The sequence below is a fragment of the Balearica regulorum genome, chromosome 24 (assembly GCF_011004875.1).
Source record: "Balearica regulorum gibbericeps isolate bBalReg1 chromosome 24, bBalReg1.pri, whole genome shotgun sequence".
Lineage (NCBI taxonomy): Eukaryota > Metazoa > Chordata > Aves > Gruiformes > Gruidae > Balearica > Balearica regulorum.
In genome coordinates this window covers 5,496,097-5,515,576 of record NC_046207.1, presented here as the reverse complement: position 1 = coordinate 5,515,576, position 19,480 = coordinate 5,496,097, and the positions used below count along the sequence as shown (strand labels likewise).

General features: G+C 60.4%; 1 protein-coding gene across 4 annotated transcripts in view; it reads right to left on the bottom strand.

Moving 5' to 3' along the window:
• The window catches only part of SRCIN1 (SRC kinase signaling inhibitor 1), a 69,407-nt gene that overhangs the window by 16,712 nt on the left and 33,215 nt on the right, over window positions 1-19,480 (bottom strand). For all 4 annotated transcript variants that reach the window (XM_075775204.1, XM_075775203.1, XM_075775201.1 and 1 more), the window contains 6 exons: window positions 16,984-17,007; window positions 2,653-2,845; window positions 2,094-2,292; window positions 1,808-1,901; window positions 558-1,381; window positions 98-190 (listed from right to left, as the gene is read on the bottom strand). In XM_075775204.1, coding sequence (XP_075631319.1) covers window positions 98-190; window positions 558-1,381; window positions 1,808-1,901; window positions 2,094-2,292; window positions 2,653-2,845; window positions 16,984-17,007 — 1,427 coding nt within the window. The remainder of the gene's footprint in view (window positions 1-97; window positions 191-557; window positions 1,382-1,807; window positions 1,902-2,093; window positions 2,293-2,652; window positions 2,846-16,983; window positions 17,008-19,480) is intronic.

Sequence of the window (19,480 nt, the reverse complement as noted above, 5' to 3'; positions counted from 1 at the left end):
GGGAGCCCCCAGCCTCGGCAGCTAACAGCCCAGCCGGAGGTGTCCCCCCTCCCCACAGCAGACCCCGTGGTCCCACGCCTGCCCTCCTGCTCCTTACCTGGGGGTCTCGGCCTCGGAGCCACGGAGCAGCGCGCTCTGCACCAGCCCCGTCAGGCTGGCGATCTGCTTCTCCATCGCCTCCATCCGCTCCCTGCCAGCGGGAAGGGAGAGGGGCCGGGTGAGGGGCCGGCTCTGCACCACGGACACCCTCCGGCTTGTCCTGGCCTCCCCCGCACCCACCCAGGGTGGACCCGCGCCCACCCAGGAGGGACGTCGGGGAGGCGGCAGCGCTGCTGTCACCAGCACCTTCACTCCCTCTCTCTTCCTGCTTCCTTCTTCCCAGTCGCTCCCCTCAGCCCGGCACAATTTGGTGCTTCGTTACCCATCCCGGCACCTCTGCTGCGGTGGCGACGGGGCAAAGCCTTCCTCCCCTCTTCCTCTACCTCCCCAGCTGCACCGATGTCACCCGAGCAAAGCTTGTATCTGCAGGAGGGGGGTTCTCCCGCACCCCGTCTCACCTCGTTTCCGTGTCCTTGGCTGGTCCCGGGGAGCCGAACCCCGAGAGCGGGCGATCGCCGGGGCCAGGAAACAGCTCCGGAGGGCCGGAGGAGCTGGCGTTGCGCGGTTTGTTGACCGGGCTTTCCATGAAGACGGAGGAGCAGGAGTCCTTGCGGAAGGACTGACGGACAGGCGAGGAGCGGCTGGGGGGTCCCGAGTAGGGGCTGTGCGGGCTCTGCCCCGGCTCCACCAGCCGGCCATCAGCCATCTTCTGTGGGGAGGAGGGGGGCATGCGGAAACCCAAGCCGGGTCCGTACGTGTCGCTGTAAATGGGCGCGTTGGGCTTGTACAGGCTGTCCTCCAGCTCTGTCTGCAAGGCGGCCGCCGAGTAGGTGCTGAGAGAGCGAACGGAGCCCCGCTTGTACAGCCCCCCCGAGTAGCCGAAAGGGTCTCCCATGCCAGCCAGGGACTGGGTGGAGGTGATGCTGAGCCGGCCCTCGTGCACCATGCCGTAGGGATCGGCGTAAAGCCCCTCGTTCTTCACCAGCACCACATTCTTCCCGGCCAGGTCCTCATCCGGCTTCACGTCCCGGCGCTCCAGGATGGCGCTGGGGCTGGGCGAGACCCCCTGGGCGGGCGGCAGGTTGGAGAGACGCTCGCTGTGATGGACGGGGCTGCCGGCGTAGGAGGGCGGGCGGCCCCCGCTGTAGGACATGCGGGAGCGGGACGGGGAGGAGGACTGGAGCACCGGCGGAGGGGAGCCGGAGGTGAGGTGGGAAGCCGGGGACATGTTGTTCAGCCGGCGGGTGGGAGACGACTCCCTGGAGGTGTACACCATCTCCCTCTGCGGAAAGGGGCAGGGCTCATCAGCACCGCGTCCCTGCGGGCTGGCCCCCCGCCCTTGCTCTGCCTGGCTGGGACCCTGCCCCGCTGCACCCCTCCTCCAAGGACCAAGATCTGCAGCTCCTGCGCCTTCACCCGGCCTTGGCAAACGGCAGCTCCCTCATCCCCATCCAGAAGCGGGATGATTTATTCTGATGAATCCCCTAATTATCATGTTTATTACCCTGCTGTCAGGCTCCAAACATCCATTCTCTTAAAGTAACACTTAACAACGCTGGAACCGGGCAAGACGAATCGCAGTCATTACTCCATCCGCAAACACACGTGATTACCACCCCATCTCCATCGCTTTCTCTCTTTACCGGTCCCGGCCCCTCGGGTGCACCCACGCCGCAGGCTCTCCCCATGACACCCTGTCCCCTCTTACCCTCAGGTCGCCGTTGGTGATGTGCGAGGCTGGGAACGAGGCGTAGAGTGGTTCTTTCCGGTAGATTTTAATGATACTTCTGTCCTGGATGTCGCTGAAAGGAGAGGCGGAGCAGTGAGCATCCCCGACCCGACAGGCAGCCGGCCGAGCCCCCAGCAAGTCCCAGCTGCAGGATTGCACCCACGCACCCCCCTCTGCTTTCATCCCGCTAATTTCCTCGTTTGTGATGCCCTGAAAGAAAGGAAAAATCAATCTGTGGTGGATTTCTGAACTCCCCCAGCCTCACCGGACATCCTCCAGCTCGTAGAAGACATTGCGCGACTCATCCTTGATGAGGATGGCGGTGTTGGGAGACTTCAGCATCCCCATGGTGAGCTTCTGGGGGAACATGTGGACAATGAGGGCGTGCAGGGTGTCCATGCTGCTGATCTCGTGGGTGATGTGGACGCGTCTCGTCTCATCCCCAAACTGCAGGAAAAGGACCCCTGGAAGCAGAGGGAGCAGAGAGCGGTGAGATGTGCCCGCACCGCTTCTCCATGCGACACCGAAGACGTGCCAAAGCCGGCGATGCAGGTTTGCCCACCCGCTTGGAGATCTCTGTGCGTGCCCGAACGAAGGCTCGGGGTCCTCCGTGCCACCCAACCTCACCCTGGAGCACTGAGGCCGAAGGCAGCTAGTCCACCTCGGCCACCCCACGCAGCGTGCAGTGGTCCCCGCTCCTCCTGGGGTTATTTGGGCAGATACAAACCAATCTCACGCCCGTAGAGGCGGGCAGAGATGGTTTTGGCGGTGGCCCAGGCAGGGGGATGCTGCCCATCCCGGGGGATGCTGAGCCCCGAGGGTACCTGGCGATCGCAGCTTCGTCTGGCTGGTGGACCGGGACAAGGGCAAGCTCTGCCGGAACCGGTTCATCCTGTTGAACCCCAAGGGCAGCTCCGCTTCCGACATGGTTTCCAAGGATTCGGCCGAGGCGAAGGAGAGTTTGGCTTGATCGGCCAAGCCGGGCTGGGAGCCCTGGGAGTGTCGGGAGCTCCTCGTCTGGAAGGGGAGAGGGGAGAGGTGAGAGGAGAGCTGCGCTGGGTACCCCGGCCCCGGTCTGCTCCCCTGCACGCAGCGGGGTGCTGCTCCTGCCTTTCCTCTGGAGCCCGGTGCCAGGACAGAGCAGCTCGGGTGAGGCTGAGCCGCATCCAGGGGTGCTCAGCGCCGGCTCCCCAGCTGAGTCAGCACACCGATGTGGTCCGGACACAGTGCCAGCTCGAGACCTCCTCCATCTCCTGCTCTGAGCATCTACAGCCAGTTACCGTCCCCTTGTCTCCTGCAATTGCTCGCTCACGTTTTCCGCTCCAGGCTCGCAGCACTCTGCATTTCAAAGCCTCCCGGTGCCGTTCCAGGCGCCTTTGAGTTCCCCCACCAGCAACCCACTCGAAATAAAACCAGCGCTAGCTAGCTGGTGACAGAGCCAGGGCTCGCACGCAAGCGCTGGAATAACCTTAGCAATTACAGGAGGTTACACATCCATTACACCAATGAACCAGCTCCCGGGAAACATAAATGCCCGGCTTATTCTGGAAGCAAAGCAGCGGCGAGGTTTATGGCTGCCTGAGCCAGGGGAAAGTAATGGGTTTGGGTTTATAGCAGTAAAAATTGAATATGCCAGGAGTCCAATTTCACGTGGCCAAGTGTATATTCATTGCATAAAAGTTCAGGCTTACAGACACGGGCTTTCTGCACAAACATCCCCAAACACGCAGCCGGGTTCTCGTGCCACAGGTACCCGCCCGGCAGCAGAGCGAACGCTGCCTGTCAATACCCCGAAATACAAGGCTTGATTTTCCAGACACATGTTTAACGTTGGCAAATCAAACAGAGAGAACAAACAGCTCCTGGGGTGTGGAAAAGGCGGCATGGGAGGGACAACAGCTCTATTTTAAGACCGAAAAGAAAAATCAATATGAAATGATAACAGCCATCATCATCATTTAAATTAGACATTAATTGGAGGATTTAATTAATCTGGCGGGGCGGGGTTTTCTAGGACTTGAAATGTTCTCTCTGTAGCTAATTGCTGGAAAATTGACTGCTTAGTTTTGTTGTTGTTTTAGCACAAAGCACGCTGGCAGCGCAGATGCTTTAAGTCTTACATCAAGAAAGGGAAGGGGGGCTGGACCGAACCTGGGCAGCGCATCCGCCAGGCCCGTCCGTGGGGGCCGTGGGGGGCTTTGCAGCGGGTAAGGAAGCTGTGGTGAGCAGGAGGTGATGGAGGGACCCAGGCTCCTCTCCCCCAGGTTCATGGCATGCAGGTCTTTGGGCTGTAGCAGCTGGTTTTTGGGGCTCCCCGCCCTCGTACAGCCCTGGGAAACCTTGAGGGCTTGTGGTCCCCCATCTCCGGCTGTCTTGCTCTGGGTTTGCGGTGCTGTCCCCCAGCTCCCGACCCAGGACGGGTCCTTGGCCAGGGGGAAGCGCAGGGATGGGGCAGGCAGCACGTGGCCAGGATGTGACCCATGGTGCCTGGCTGTGCCCTCCTGGCAGCCCCGGCCCCTCTGCTCCTTCCCCTGCTTCGGGCCAGCGGGGTCTCACTCTGCCCCGTCTCCATCCATCCATCCATCCATCCATCCATCCATCCATCCCTGCTTCCCCCGCCCAAACCTGAGCCCACAGCTGAGCTGGACTTTAAAAGCTGTCGAGCTTTCACTCGAGATGACAAAAGGCCGTTGGCTCACACCCCCCTCCCCGGGACGTGTTTTGTCTGGAGAAAATAATCACAAGAAAGAATTGATTTAGCTGAGGGGGGATCGCTGCCTCCCCTTCCCCGTGGCACGACAGGTCGGCGGAGAGCGTGTTGCCACGTGGCATCCTTGTTGCTAAGGGCTGTCGTGGTGCGTGCGCCTCGGCACGACACCCTACCGTGGTCCCTATAGCCCCTATAGACCAACACCCCAACACACAGCAGTCCCTATAGCCCTACAGCCCAACACCCCAATGCACAGCGGTCCCTATAGCCCCTATAGCACAACACCCCAATGCACAGCAGTCCCTATAGCCCAACACCCCAACACACAGCAGTCCCTATAGCCCCACACCCCAATGCACAGCGGTCCCTATAGCCTCTATAGCCCCACACCCCAATGCACACCAGTCCCTATAGCCCCACACCCCATGGCCCCCACAGCCCCTATAGTGCAACAAGTGGGGAGGTGAGGAGAACCGCCCTGCTCCAGGTGATCCTGGACCCCTCCTGCCTTCTGCCTCTGCCCTGGGGTTGCAGCTGACCTCAAGTAATTAAGCTCATCTGATGGAGCTAATTATGGCATCAGTCAAAAAAAAAAAAAAAAAAAAAAGAAAAAAAGAGCAAGATGGAAATTAATGGATTTTTAGCCCAGAAGGGACCGTTCTGACCTGATGCTCAGCACAGTGTGCTCAGGGAACGGCTCTCCCGGCCGAGCAGGGACCCCGCGGCCCCCCAGAGCCCTCGCTGGCACAAGGGCGAGAGCCGCACGCCCCCCCCCCCCCCCCAGCACCCCTCGCTGCTGGGCACCTCCGCGGGCACGGGCCCCCCCGCTGTGGGTGCGGGACGCCCACCTACCCCGGGCCAAGGCGGGATGCTGGCGAAACAGAAAGGGCAGACCCTGCGGTGTGAGGGGGGGACCCCAAGTACTATGGGGGGGGGTCTCTACCGTTTCTTGCCTGCGGCCATTTCGGCCGCACCGGCTTTGCCGGGGGGTGCAGGCGTGGGAGCCGTGCGGATCCTTGCAGCCACAGCGGGGAGCCGAGATGCCCAGCGAGGGGGGAGCGAGGGGGGAGCACGGTGGCTGCTCCGTCCTTGGCCTCCAGCGGACCGTTAATGAGCCAACTCCGAGGGAATTGTTTTTTATTGCTCTGCTTCACTAATGACTTATCCTGCTATAAGATAATACGTTAACTGACAACTCAGCCCCCACACATCCTGCCTCCCGCCCCTGCCACCGGCTGGTGCCGACGTGGCCCGGCAGCCCCCCCGGGGCAGCCCCGCTCCCCCCCCAGCCCCATCCACAACCCTCGCAGCCCTCCCGGAGTAGATGGGACCCGACTGCAGTCACCGAGGCTCACCCCGAGCGTGTCAGGACCTGACACCCTCATGCAGCTTCGCCCATCAGTAAAATGGGTGCCCAGATCCCTGCGTCTGCTGGAGATGCTTTGGGGGGCCCGATCCTGCCCTGCAGGGACGAGCAGTGCCCGAGACCCGTCTGTACCATCCTGCACCGACAGGACGGATGTCCCCCACTGTCACGGGGAACGTGTCACCCCACCGAGTGCTGCCCCGCTGCCTGTCCGGAGCAGGGGGGAGATGTGGGGCTGCGGGTGCTGCCCCGGGCCTGCGGACACGCAAGTCTCCGGCTCCCTGGGCTCCTGCCCCGTGGGCTGAGCTTTCAACGCAGGGTGAGAATAAACATCAAACCCTTGCCACCGTCTCCGGAAGGGAAAAGGTATTCTCCGTCTGGCCCAGACCGTATCCCCCACCGCAGCCGAGGAGGAGATACCAAAGGCTGCAGCAGTCAATGCTGAGCACACAATAACGACCCTAATACCCTCCTGCATCCGGAGCACCTTCCATCCCAAAGGCCTCACCTTCCCACCTGCCTGCTGTGCACCAGACCGTGGCGAGGATGGATGGTGGCACCCCCCGCCCCGACCCAGGACCCTGCTCTGCACGCTGCCGGCTGCGGCCGCGCAGGATCCCACCCCACGCAGCTCCCAGCTAGGCAAGGCTCTAGGGGTGCAGGATAAATCCCAGCTGCTGCAGCAGCGCTTTGCAAGGAGGTGACCAAAACCCACCCTGGACTTCCAGCGAAGGCGTTTTGCCCCCCGCCCCTCAGTTATCCCCCCCCTCCAGGGGCAATTTTGCCTGAGCCCAGACCCCCACGCAAAGGGCTCGATCTCCTGCAGCTTCAGAAGAGCCCAACGTCCCCCGTGGGCACCAAGATCTTTCCCTGCGGCGTCTGAAACCCACCCATGGCGGCAGCGAGGGGCTGGACGGGAGGGGACACAGCTCTCCCGCCTGCTGTCCCTGCGCCGCAGCGATGCCACGCTGGGAGATGACCCATTTCTTGCTGAACCAGCGTCGCAGCGCAGGGTTAACACAGCGCCGGGCTGATTTCTGCCACGGCATCGGGTGCTGGGAGCCATCGGGCTCGGCCCCCAGCTCAGCAGAAGCAGCAGCAGCATCTCCCCCGAGCCCGGGGTCCCGGTCCCTGCCCCGCACCGTGGCTCGGAGCGTGGGAAGCAGCAGGCAGAGCGTGAAGGGAAGACGAAGGAGTGCAGCTGCCCAAAAACAAAACAAAAGCCGCCCAAGGCCGTGGGGCAGCGGTTTGGGAGCTCCGGCCCTGGCTGGCACTGCGGGCAGAGAAAAGCGTCGAGCAGCTCGCTTTTGGGAAGGCAGAGCTGCGATGGCCGGGGTGATGGGCACCAAGGTCAGGGCGACCGCAGCCCCCCGCCCCGGGGAAGAAACCTGCTTGCTGGTTAAAGCTCCCGGGAGCCTCCTGCATGCTAGAGCAGAGGAAATCTCGCTGGTGCGGAAGCATCAGCAAAGCCTTTGCACCCTGGGAGTGCACCACGGGTGCTATTTTGGTGGTTCTCCCAGTGAAAACCCACTCGCAAAGCAGCCGGCTCCCCCGCGGGCCCCTCCGGGGGAAGGCAGCAGGAGCACCCCCCACGCTGGCGGGGACAGGAGCATCCCCAGCCCCTCCGTGCCTCCCCGGGAGTCTTATATAAAAGAGGTGGGATGGGGAACAGGGGGAGACTTGGGGGCTTTTGTCTTTTATCTCCCCAGAGCTAAAAAAAGATACAATTAGCAATTCTTTTAGCTCCTAAAACTCCCAACAATCCCTTTACTGTCAGCGTAGAAGCAGCTTCATTATATCTGCCTGGCTAGATAAGGATGCTTCTCTCCTCCTTCTCTCCCCTGCCTTCTTCTTGTCCCCATCCCTCCTTCCCTTCTTCCACACTCCTCTCCAACAATAAAAAACCCCCAAGAAAAAAATGTATGAGGAAAGGATCCTGCCCTGGGACGGAGCAGGGCGCTCTGCAGCTATTCCCATGCAAAACTCAAAGCCACCGGAGCTGGTCGCACACATTAATATTCCCGCTCGCTTCCTAAGACAGGCAGCAAGCCTGACCTGCAAAGGGACCCTCGGAGACGGAGCAGAGGGACCCTCGGAGACGGAGCAGAGGGTTTGTCACAGCGGAGACGGTCGAGCCTCCACCAGCACCTCGCTGCTGCCCACGGCGGGCTCCGAGGGCAGTGTCGGACTCGACCCCAGAAGCAAGCAGCCATTTCAGGCCCCGTCTCTGCCCGACCCCTCTGTACATCACACACCAGCGCTCAGCAACCTGCGGTGCTCGGCGGCGTTTCAGCCACGGCAAGAATAGGATTTACAACAAGGAGAGCGGGCAGTAGAAGGGGGGTCCCTGAGCACCCCGCTGAGACGTGCCCAGGGCACACGGCTCCTCTTCCCTCGATCTAGCCCCCAGCTCGGCTCTGCAGCCTGTCCTGGCAGAGAGGCAACCCCCTTTCCCCCCCCCAAAAACCAGCTGGACAGCCAGAACACAGCCCGCAAGCACCGATACAGACCTGTACTCGCAGCTGGGAAGGATAAGCCCTCGCTGTGCTAATGCCACAGGCAGCGCCGGACCCCGAGCTCAGCCTCTCCCCAGGACCCCGCCGTCACCAGGAGAAGCAGCCCGGGCTGCGCTGGGCAGCTGCTGCGGGGCTGGGGCCGGCGGCAGCCCCCGGCCCCCCCAAGCTCACGCTCCATCCTGCCCCGTGGGCAGGGACGATGCACCGCAGCGGGGCCGGGCCGGGTGGGCATCGCCCTTGCGCGGGTGGATGGAGCTCCTTGCAAAGGTCCCGGGCAGCCGTACTGCTCTGCCACGCTGCCGCCTTCCCAGCTCCCGCCTGTTTACCGATCCTCTGCCGCACCACATGATGGGGATAAATGTGAGGGCCCCCTAAAATCCACTCCGGCCAGCTTGGGAAACAGCTGGCACGGAGCTGGCAAGCCCAGCCCTGGGCAAAGCAATGCAACCAGTTATTTACCAAGTACATAAACCCCCGGCTCCAGCCCCTGGTTGGACACTGATCTGGATTAATTCCTCGTAATCCCCCTCTCATCATTTAATCCAGCATCCGACTGCAGGTCCCATCTGGTGGTGTGCTGAGCTCTCGGGTCTCAGCACCAGAGATGCTAAAGACGAGGAGACCCCGCCGGCCTCCAGCTGCGATGCTGGGAGGGAGGAAGGACATTTCGGCAACGCTGCTGTGCGGATGCTCGAGCCATCGCGGAGCTGTGCTGGCAGTCACCCTGGGCTCTCGTTGTGGGACCCAGGTGAGCCACTGCACCTCTCTGTGCCACCTCCTGGCACAGCGTCCCTTGGAGCTGGCACCGGGAGGACCTATGGGACCCCATGGAGGGGTAATGGGACCCCTGACGTGGGGCTCCTGCCTGATGCTTCTTGGACCCTTGCTCTCCATCACTCTTCTCCGTCCCTTCCTGTCTATCTAAAAAAGAAGTAATAAACACTAAAATAGCTATTTTAAAAAAAAATAAATCTATTTCTCTGAGGCATTAGCTGCATCCCTACCCCTGCCTGTGTGCACGTCCCCTCGGGCTGGTGCTCGAGGCCTCCTGCCCTGAATTCCCAGACTTTGGCTCACTCCAGCTAGACGGGACCACCCCTCCGGGCAGCGCGGGCACTGTGACACCACAGGACACCCTCCACGGGGCAGGGCCATCGTGCCCCGAGCTGGACCGGCAGGTCAGTATTGACAAGCCAGAGCATCTCTGAAAGCCTGACCCAGACCGCTGCTCCCAGCCTGCACCATTCCCTGGGAAAATGGATCTCAAAACCAAAGGGATGGGGAAAAAACCCAGCGAACGTGGGCCCTCCACCCTCCGGAGCCTTTCCGTGGGCATCGCGGGTGTAACGCCCATCCCCAAACACACAGGCTCAGCGCTGCTTCGCTCTTCCATCTCATCCTTTAGAACAATGTGTCCGCACCAGGGGAGCTCGATGGGGAAAGCCTCTCCCTGCGGTGTGGGGAGATGCTCTCGATGCCCAGGGGTAGGGGCTGGGGACCCTGGCCCCGCTGGGACCCCACCTGGGTGAGTGGTCCCTTAGGGTGCGCAGGGGAGAGGGGCCGGAGCCTCGGCCAGTCGCCTCTGCGCCGCCAGCGAGGGTCAGCGGCGAATAAAGCTGTTAGCAAAGCTGGGAGAAAAACAACATCTGTCCCTCCCGCAGCTCTGCTTCTGTCAACATTTCCAAGGAAAATTTTAATTGAAGTTTGAAACTCTGAGAGCTGTTAAAGAAACAAAGGCAGGGGAGGGAGGGGGGGATTTCCAGATACGTGTCCTGCAATGTCTCCCCCATTTCTCTGCCTGCCTGACCCCGTCACAACATCACTGGGGGGTTTCAGCCCAGGTCTCAGCAAGGTGGTACCGGCCCTTCCCTCCCTCCGAGATGCTGGGATGAAAGCCCAACGCCTCGGTCACCCCCTGGGCCCCGGTAATGGCTGGAGTGGCTCCCGGCTGGGAGGAGGGCTGTGCCGTTACTGCCCCAGGGTGTGGGGCAGCGGAGCCTTGCAAAACGAACTCCAGTGGGTGCCTGAAGGACTCCTTTGAGACTGCCCAGCCTGCCCAGCTCACCCTGCCAGGAGTCTTGTCACCACCCGAAGCAGCTCTGACCCCTCTGCAAACAAACCGACGCCAGCGCATCACAAACCGCTCCATCCATTCATTCATTCCTAACGAACTCCGCTCATCCTTAATTATTGATGCTCCCGGAGAGTGAGTCAGCGAAGAGCTGCCGTCTGTTTGGTAAGAGGAGCGGAGCCCAGGTAACGGGACACTTCCCCAGCAGACGCTTCCTCACCTCGAGTTTGGCTGCAAATCCCTCCTGGGGAGCATCCCCGACCGGGACGCAGCATCCCCGGCACCTCGGCATCCCCTTGCTGCTCCCCCCCAGCCTGGGCACCAACTCTTGAGTTTCAAACCAGTTTCAGACAGGGCAGCCCAGCCATCCCAGTACCGCACGCACCGAGCTGTGCTGTCACCCCTCCTCCCGTACGTCCCAGCTCGGGCGCTTGCTCCCAGCGAGCGAGGACCGAGTGGATGCTACTGAATCCCCCCGCCACGTCCTTGTGCAGTGTTTCGCAGCAGCTTCACCAGGCAGGAACGCTGAACACCAGCAAAGCCGCGGTCCAGGGAGGGACTTCAGCAGCCCAGCTCCTGCCTCCAGAGATGGAGGAGCCAGGAGGTGCCCAACGTGGGAGAAAAGGAGCAAGAACCGGAGGTAACCGCGGCTGCAGCAGCAAAGGTGGAAGAAGTAAGAAGCCCGGGGTGGTCTGACCATCATACAAAGGGATATACCATGAGTGTCCCCCATCCAAAGGGGTTGTGGACCCTCCATCCCTCTCCACCGGCCCCCACCCCTCTCACCCCGCCTGGGTCTCGCCACCGAATTAAAAGCGTACCGCTCACGGCAGCAATAATTCATCCAACGTCTAATGCTCAACATTTTGTCAGGATTATCCCGATTAACCCAGAATTAATCCTGATCTCAATGTTAACAGGATTAGCGTTAAAATCGGATTAGTTTTTTAAACCGGACCCCTTGACTAAAGAAAGGGGCCTTCCCCACCAGATGTGCACAGCCTGCTACCGGCAGCCAGATGTGAGCGGGAGGCGGGCAGGAGCTCGCTACCCTGCGACGGGCCCCACGCCCGGGTGAAACGGGGTACCCCCACAGCACGCAGCTCCGTGACACCAGCATCCATCGCGCCTGCCCTGCACGGCACACGAGCTGCCCGGCCGTCTGAAGGTGATGAGCAGGAGCCCGACGCTTGGATGTCGTGTTTCCAAGCTGAAAACACCCTTTTGCCCTTGGACACGGCCCGGCCAGCTCCACGGGGGACACGGGTGGCTGCGTCCCCCCCCCCCCCCGGCCCCCCCACCCCCGACCTCTGCATTTTTTTCCCCTTCCTGCTGGCACCGACAGCCTCCCGCCTTCATCTGCCTGATGAATATTTAAAAGCCTGGATCCTCTGCAGCCTCATGAATATTGACGGCGGCTGGTTGCCCGCCATGGTGGCGGTCCCTCTCGGTCCCTCTCTGGGTACGGGCAGCGAGGTTGGCAGCGGCAGGGTGGGTGGCAGCACCGGCCCGGCGGAGGGAAGCAGGATGCTTGCACAAGGGCTGGCTGGCTGTCCCTGCTGCAGCACGCCATCCAGCCACGCTGAGGACTCTGCGTTCGACCCCCAAAACACTCGCTTTCTTCCCAAAAGCGCAGGGGTGGAACAGCCTCGGGGCAGCGGTGGGGCAGCAGAAGGTCCTGGTGCCCAGGGCAGGGCTGGCAGGAGGCTGGAGCTGGGACCAGCCCCCGGGTGAGGGGACACGCCGTGCCCGCTCATCCTCATCTCCCCGTGCTGGGTGCGACCTTGGCTCCTGCAGGTAATCATTAACCTCCCAGCAAAGGCAGCCACCCTTTTGTTCCTGGAGTCGTTTTCCCAACGCCTCGCCCAGGCACGGCCAGCCTGGCATCCGCGGGGAGAGGAGCATCCCTGCCATGAGACCCCGGACAAATGGGCAGTGGGGGGGCAGAAACGGGCCTGATCCAGCACCTCCCCTGAGGCCGAGGTGCTCCCGGGGGATGGATTAGGGAGAGGAATGTGGCAGGAGATACTTTTGGGGGTGAGGGTGCCTGTCCTGCCTCCATCCCTGCTACCTCGACCCTGCGTGGATGTTCAACCCAGCCATCCCCTTCCTCGCTGGGGCTGAGCAGCGGCCGCGTTCAATCCCTGCTCTCTGGCGATGCTGCCTTGTGTGACAGCATCTTCCAAAAATAAGCAAATTACTGCATCCTTCAGGGAGGCTGGCGGATGGGAAGCAAAGCCAAGTGCGAGAAAGCAGCAGAAAGGGGATGGGGGAAGAAGGGACAAGCCCTTGCCGGGGATCGCAGGGCTGCAGCCACCGAGGACGAGGAGCCGGTACAGGCTGCAAACCGGCGGGGACACTCGGGTTAGCAGCATTAGTGACGGGGACTTCACAGTGACAGGTGACAAGGCTCAGCTCTTTGGCATCTGAGGCATGATTTGCTTTAACAGCTGTATACAGAGAGGCCGGGCTCTGGTTAACATGTGCGGGTGCCCCTTGGGAAAAAGGCTGAGGGGCTGGTTTGAAGTGCAAAAAAAAAAAAAAAACCAAAAAAAAGAAAACCAACTTCAGCAGCAACAGCTGTAGGTAAACAGAGCCCCAAATGTGGGACACGGGCCCAGACACTGGTGCAGGTCGTGCTGATGCATCGCCCCTGGGTACTCTCAGGCAAGTCACCCAGTCCCCACCGTGCCTCAGTTTCCCTATTCCTACACTCAGGACGCTACTCTCATCCCTTCTGCGACAGTAAATAGTGACAACACCCAGGATCAACAGATAACCGAGCGCTGGAGAGCGGCTCCCGTGGACAGCTCAGAAAACCAGCGATTGCCCCAAAAGCAGAGAGCAAGGAGGAGGTGGGAGCTCAGCAGCTGCTCTCCCCTCCTGGGTACACCCCAACGCTCTCCTCCTGCAGGCAATAAAACATTACGCAGTAAATGCCGGTCCCTGCGGAGCGCGGCGGACGCCAAGGCCACCGGGAGGGCGCGGGGAGGAGGGCTGGTGCAGGAGCGGCAGGATTACAGGAGCTAAGCCTGCCTGGTGCTTGCTCATCTCCTGCAAGTAAATACTGCTGCCTGCCTGTAATACCGGCTCGGTAAACGCCTCGAGTCCCCGGCCTGCCGGTGAGATGGAAATGGCTTCCCGCTAACGAGACAAGGCGTTCCCGGTAAGCCCCGTGCCCTGGCCACGCTGCCACAGCCCGAAACCCCGATCGAGCCCCTGACTGCTGCTGGAGCAGGAGCTGCGCGGTCACAGCACAACGCGGGTGACGCAACCCCAGACACTTGTTTTAAAGAGAAACACGTCCTGTGTGTCCCCCCCCCGTTTTCTCCCTTCCACATCCTAGCCCTTTTTTTCCCCACTAGCTTTTGCTTTAGTCCCTTTGATGTTCTTTTAAAGCCCTGGCACCAAAGGAGCTCTTCCGAGGATCTGCCTTTGGTTCTTCCCGTTCCTTCTCCAGCCCATAATGAGAGCAAGGAGCCAGCCCACCCCCTGCGTTAGCACAGCGGGAGCCCCCAGCCCTCGGTACTGCCTCGCAGCTCTCTGCGGCAGAGCCCCCTCCCCGCTGCATCCCTGCGGAGCGATTTGCTCCCCCCCTCCCCGGCCCAGGCCAGATCCAGGGATGCGTCCCCGGAGCCCCCTGCAAACCACAGGGCTGAGATGCTCCTGTCCAGGAGAGGCGGACACCCAGAACAGGGGCAGTAACCCCAAAACGGCAGGGACGGAGGCTGCGAGCTGGGATGCGGGTTAGGTGATGGAAAGGGGGGTGGGTACCAGCCTGCCCGGCCGAGGGACTCGCTCATCTGCCTGGGGACTCGGGGACTGGCAGCAGCGTGACAATGGCCACCACCCCGCAGCTGGATCGATGGCTCCGTGCGAGCACACGGCCCGACCCAGCTGGCAGGAAGGGACATTCGTGAGACAAGCGGGGCTGGCTCAGTCTCGAAGCGAGTGCAGAAATCCCGGGGACGCGCTGGGGCAGGAGGACGGGGCAGGGCAGAGGCCGCAAAACCCGCGGGCACGAGGAGATGCGGAGGATGGAACGGCTGGGGACAGCGCGATCTCCTGGACCCCTCTCTGCAACGACGGCACCGCCATCCACGTACGAGAGCACCTGCTCATCTCCAGCACCGCGGCCAACAAACGCAGCATTGCAGGGCCCCCCTTCCCCCTGAGCCCGTGCCCGGAGAGCCCCAAATCGCAGCCAGCACCTGCCACCGCCTGTCCCCAGGCAGATGGGGAGCAGGTCCTGCCCTGGGCGCCCGTCAGCAGCAGCGTGCCGCGTCCCTGGGAATTCGGCACAGCCCTTCCCACCATCCGATCCCTTCCGTCCCCCATCAGCTGGGGCTCTGGCCGCAGCCCCCCCCTCTTTGGCCGAGGGGCAGAGAAGAGCTGGCTCCGCACCCCCAGCAGCGGAGGGTGGCAGCTAGACGCAACCAGGGAACCTAAAGGGTCATGAAAGTTTTATTTTGGGGAGAGAACAGGGGTGGGAAAGACAGCTTTCCCAGCTGAAGGCCAAGCCTGCAGCTACAGAAGACCCCAGGGGACACAGGTGCCTCGAGGAAGCCCCCCGGCACCTGCTTGCCGGGATCAGCCCCCCCGCAGGGCTCCCCCCCCATGACAAGCCGTCCCCAGCTGCCTCTGGCTCGTGCCCCACTTGGTAGCGGGGTCAGGCAGCTGGGGACCTCCCTGGGCCGGGAAGCGGAGGGTGATTTAACCCGTTAACGCATTTCCACAACGGATACAGCTGGGGAAGGTGCTCCGATAGCAACGTAAAGTACTTCCAGGCTTGGGTGGAAAAACAGGGAGGTATTGAAAACGCACCCTCTGTGGCCGCAAACCCCCAGCCGCTGCCGAGGAGGACCCCTCTGGGGGGATGGACCCCTAAAGTTTATCCCCATTTTAATTTTTGCTCACAAAAACATGAGGAAAAAAAAAAATGAGGCTTTTGTGCCTCCCCCTCCCAGTCCCAGGAATGTCCCCGAGAGCACGTGGCTGAAACCGGCCGGTGAGAACTCAGCTGAATATTCGGGGAGCTGCTGCTCACACGCCTTTTACGCTGCAAGTACTTCAAGAATGAAAACTCGGAACAAGTGCACATATTATGCATTTTACGACTCCTCCGCTCTCCGCTGCCAACCAAGGAAAGCCGCTGTTTTTTCCACAGGAAGAGCAAATCCACCGGGGACAACACGCCAAGGTCATCCGGCAACATGCCTGACCTTGAAGTGTTGCCACCGCATCCCCGGGGCGAGGAGGAGGGAGGAAGGGGAGCTGTGATGACATGCGTACTTCACCCTGCCAGACAATAGGGCAACTGTTTGCAAGGTGCTGGCAGGAATCACCAGGCGGGCACAGACCCTCGGCGCTGCCAGGAGACTCCCTTCAGGGTCTCCTTTGCGTAGCCTGGAAAAGGTGGGTTTAGGCATGAAGATCCCGGTGCAATAAAGCAAACATTAATGTTTTTCTCCATTCTGCCGCTCCTGCAGCGGCCTCCTGACGAACAGGCTGGCACCGTAACGCCCAAGCGACAGAGCAGAGGATGGAGACAGAGATGCAACGGCCAACGCAGGACAGAGCTGCCCCTTCCCCTCCCGCAGGGTCCAGCACCATCAGCCGAACAAATAACTTTGCTGTCTGGTCTAGAAGTCTCTCGACACGCCAAACGCAAGCCGGTCTCTGGGGTCTGGCACGGCAGTTGCGTTGGAAAGCCCGTTCTTCCTCCCTCTCCGCCAACCCCACCTCCTGCAAGGTGCAGGCACAGCTTTAGGGAGCAGCACGCCAGCACCCCCCTGTCCTGAGACACCCCCCCCCCATCGAGCATGTCTCCTGCCCATCAGCGCGGGATCGGCCTGGGGGGATCTCTCCGGGGAACCAGGGGCTCGGGAGAGGGAGATGAGGAGCCCAAAGGGGGATGCGGTGCTGGGCAAACGGTCAAGCGCAGGTGAGCGACCGACACGCCGTGCGATGGGAAGCGCGGCAGGTCCCGGCGCTCGGCAGGGCCACCGACGGGAGGGACAGGCTCTGCTCGGCAGCTCTGCTCCTCTGACGATGAGGAGGCTGGAAATCAGAGGAACCCTCGTATCTCTGCCTGGGAGCAGGCACCAGGACGGAGCTCCGCAGGTGGATCGCTGAGCTCATCTAGAACAGGCTCTTTTCTGTCCTTTTCCACGGAATTAAGGTCTCTGCTGCTGCAATGAAATAACGCTAAAGCAGCAGGATTTGACTATGGGGTGATAATGGTCTAAACAAGGGCAGGACACGGATTCATCCCTCTCAGAGAAGGGGTTTGTCTCTGCACAACTCAACCCAAAAGCATAAGATCCTTCTCACGAGCTTAAACTGCTGCTGAGCTGAGAACAAACTACTCTGGCACAGGAATCCTCAACAAAAAACCCGAGTTCCCACCCCCCTACACGGACACAGAGATGAGGCAAGGGTGGAAAAGTGCATGCATTTCAAACAGAAGCATGAAAAATCAGAAATACTGACCTTAAAGCTCCAGTAGTTGGGTTGCTAACAAAAAATAAAAACAACAAAACAAAAGAAAACAAAAAAATACCATTAAGATTCTGGTTTGACTTTTGTTTTCCTTTTGAGAATTGTTGACTTTTAACTGCAACATTAAACCTGCTCTCGTTTCTGCTTAAAGTCCCACCCCAAGGAGTTGCTTAAAGTTTCATGCTGCTAAGGGCTGGCGAAGGGGAAGCGGGATCATGCAGGCGGGCGGGAGGGACGGCGATGGATACCGACTGCAGACCGACCGGCGTGCGAGGTAACTGAAGCAGAGCGAAGCGGGGAGCAGGATGGCAGCCCAGCATCGCTGCTGGAGTCACCGGCATGCCCACACCATCCTGGCATGGGTTGGTCAGGCTGCTGCCCTGGGAGTCAGTGCTGGAAGCCAGAATAATTCTCATTTTTAAAGGGATCTTCCAATCCCCCCCTCTTTGCCCCTGCTACCCCCCTCTGTAGCTTCTTCACAGCATTTCCACCGGTGTCAAGCCAATGTGCTACAGCAAATGACAGGAGCTGGCATCGTTTACAGCCCAGCAAGCTGGAGAGCTTGGGAGCTTTCATCTCCCAAGCCACCCACCGATAATCACCAGCGGGAGATGGCACCGAAAGTCCTGAGGATGCTCGGACCTGCGGCTCATTGCAACTCCCACCGTCGGGCAGCGGAGCGGCACGTGGGTTAGACACTCGGGACCCCCTTCCAGGGCAGCACCGGGCTCGCACGGGGCTGCAGGAGCCCCGCAAGTCCTCAGAGGAGAACGGGGGGACTGAGAGCATCCCCAGCACGCCGTGCCGCCGAACGGGGACAGGCGAGCTCCCCGCTGCTGCAGGCAAAGCGAAGCGCTTCAGAGCGGGACATGCACTTGGCACAGCAGCATCGCAAGCAGCTTCGTCCCACCCCGGGGCTGGTCCCCGCACGTCCACGCAGCCCAGCCCAGCCCGGGCGGCAGCAGCCCGGCTCCGGCGATACCCCGAGACGGTGCTCGAGGCGGCAGCGTACCCAGCAGGAGGGAAGTTAGATCTGGTGACGAGAGGCGTGAGCACCTTGCTGGAAGGGGAAGCATTCGATATCACCGAGATGTGCAGCTGATGGGCGGGGTAGGAGGAAAGGGTCCCAACAATCTTTTTATTGGGATCAAAGTTCTTGACTTCTCTTTTCTCCCCTCTCACACCCACCTATCGCCTGGCTTCTTTACAGCATTTATTTCCCCATCACAATCACGGTGGCTGCAAACCTAGTTTGTTACTTAGAGAATGATTATTTTATCATCATCGTTACTATTTTAAACAGAAAGCCAGCTCCTGCACCAAGCTCCCAGTCCCCATCAGTCCCTGCAATGCCCCGTGGCTGCCAAGGAGTCCTCTATCGCAAAGCTCTGGGAGCAGAGAGAGAAGTTGCAATAACGTTAGACCATCACGGAGTGTTTATCCAAGGACTTTAACAATCCACTAGCAGATTTGCTGCTAGGGTATTAACCCTTCCGCCGACAAGGTAAATAGAGGTCTGGTCTACGCGTGTAAACACAAATTCACTTGTTAGACTCATCTCAAGCAGCAGCGGGATGCTCTTATTCCAATTCAAGATGCAGTTCACATTAATATTCCATGAGACATCAGTAGACCCAAACCAAGTTCTGCCTCAACCAAACCAAAACTGGTTTAAAAGCGATTTAAGCCAAACGAGTGCAGTGTTTTCATGCAGACAAACCTCAAGGCACAAAGGTCTTTTCCAAGGGCACACCGTGACTCAGAAGCAGAACCAGAAATAGAAGTCCGGAGCTGTGATTACCAGGCACTGTTAGATAACAACCAGCAGGATCCAAGCCTATCCCAGGCACATAAAGCTTTTCCAAAACACCAGGAGCTTGAAATCGAGAAACTGCCTCAGAACGCCTTTCGGTACTAAACGAAGCCATCCATCGTATCTAGCAATTAACCCACCAGCTGCATCAGCAGCTCTTTGCAGCCTGAGCTCCCGGTACAAGATGCCGGGCTCAAGGCAAGGCTGGGGACCAACAGCCCATCTCGCTGTCTCCGAGAGGTGAGCAGGATTGCATCAGCTCCTGAAGGATCTGACACGCCGTGCCTTGATTCGGAAACGTCTCGAGTCAAGCTGCGCAGGGCAGCAGTTTTGTAACTGCCTCTGCTTGGCAGCCCTCACCCCGGCTCCCCAAGGCCAGATTCGGATGCCGCCTCCGAAGTCTGCGCGAGGGACCCTTAATACATCACAGCCGATTTCAAATGGACAGGGAGTGAATCCTTCATCCCCTTCCCCTGCCAGACTCGCCCCCTCTAGCAGGTGGTTCTCCCCACCAGTACACCCAGGCAAAGGAAGGGGGTGAGAGACCCCGAACCCCGGGAGGGCAGCGCCAGAGACGCCCGCTCCCTGGAGGCATGGATATTCAATGAGGGGATGGATGCTCGCCCCCCTCTTAACTCCTTTGTGCCTTGAATGGCTGCAGTGGGCCTCCACAAT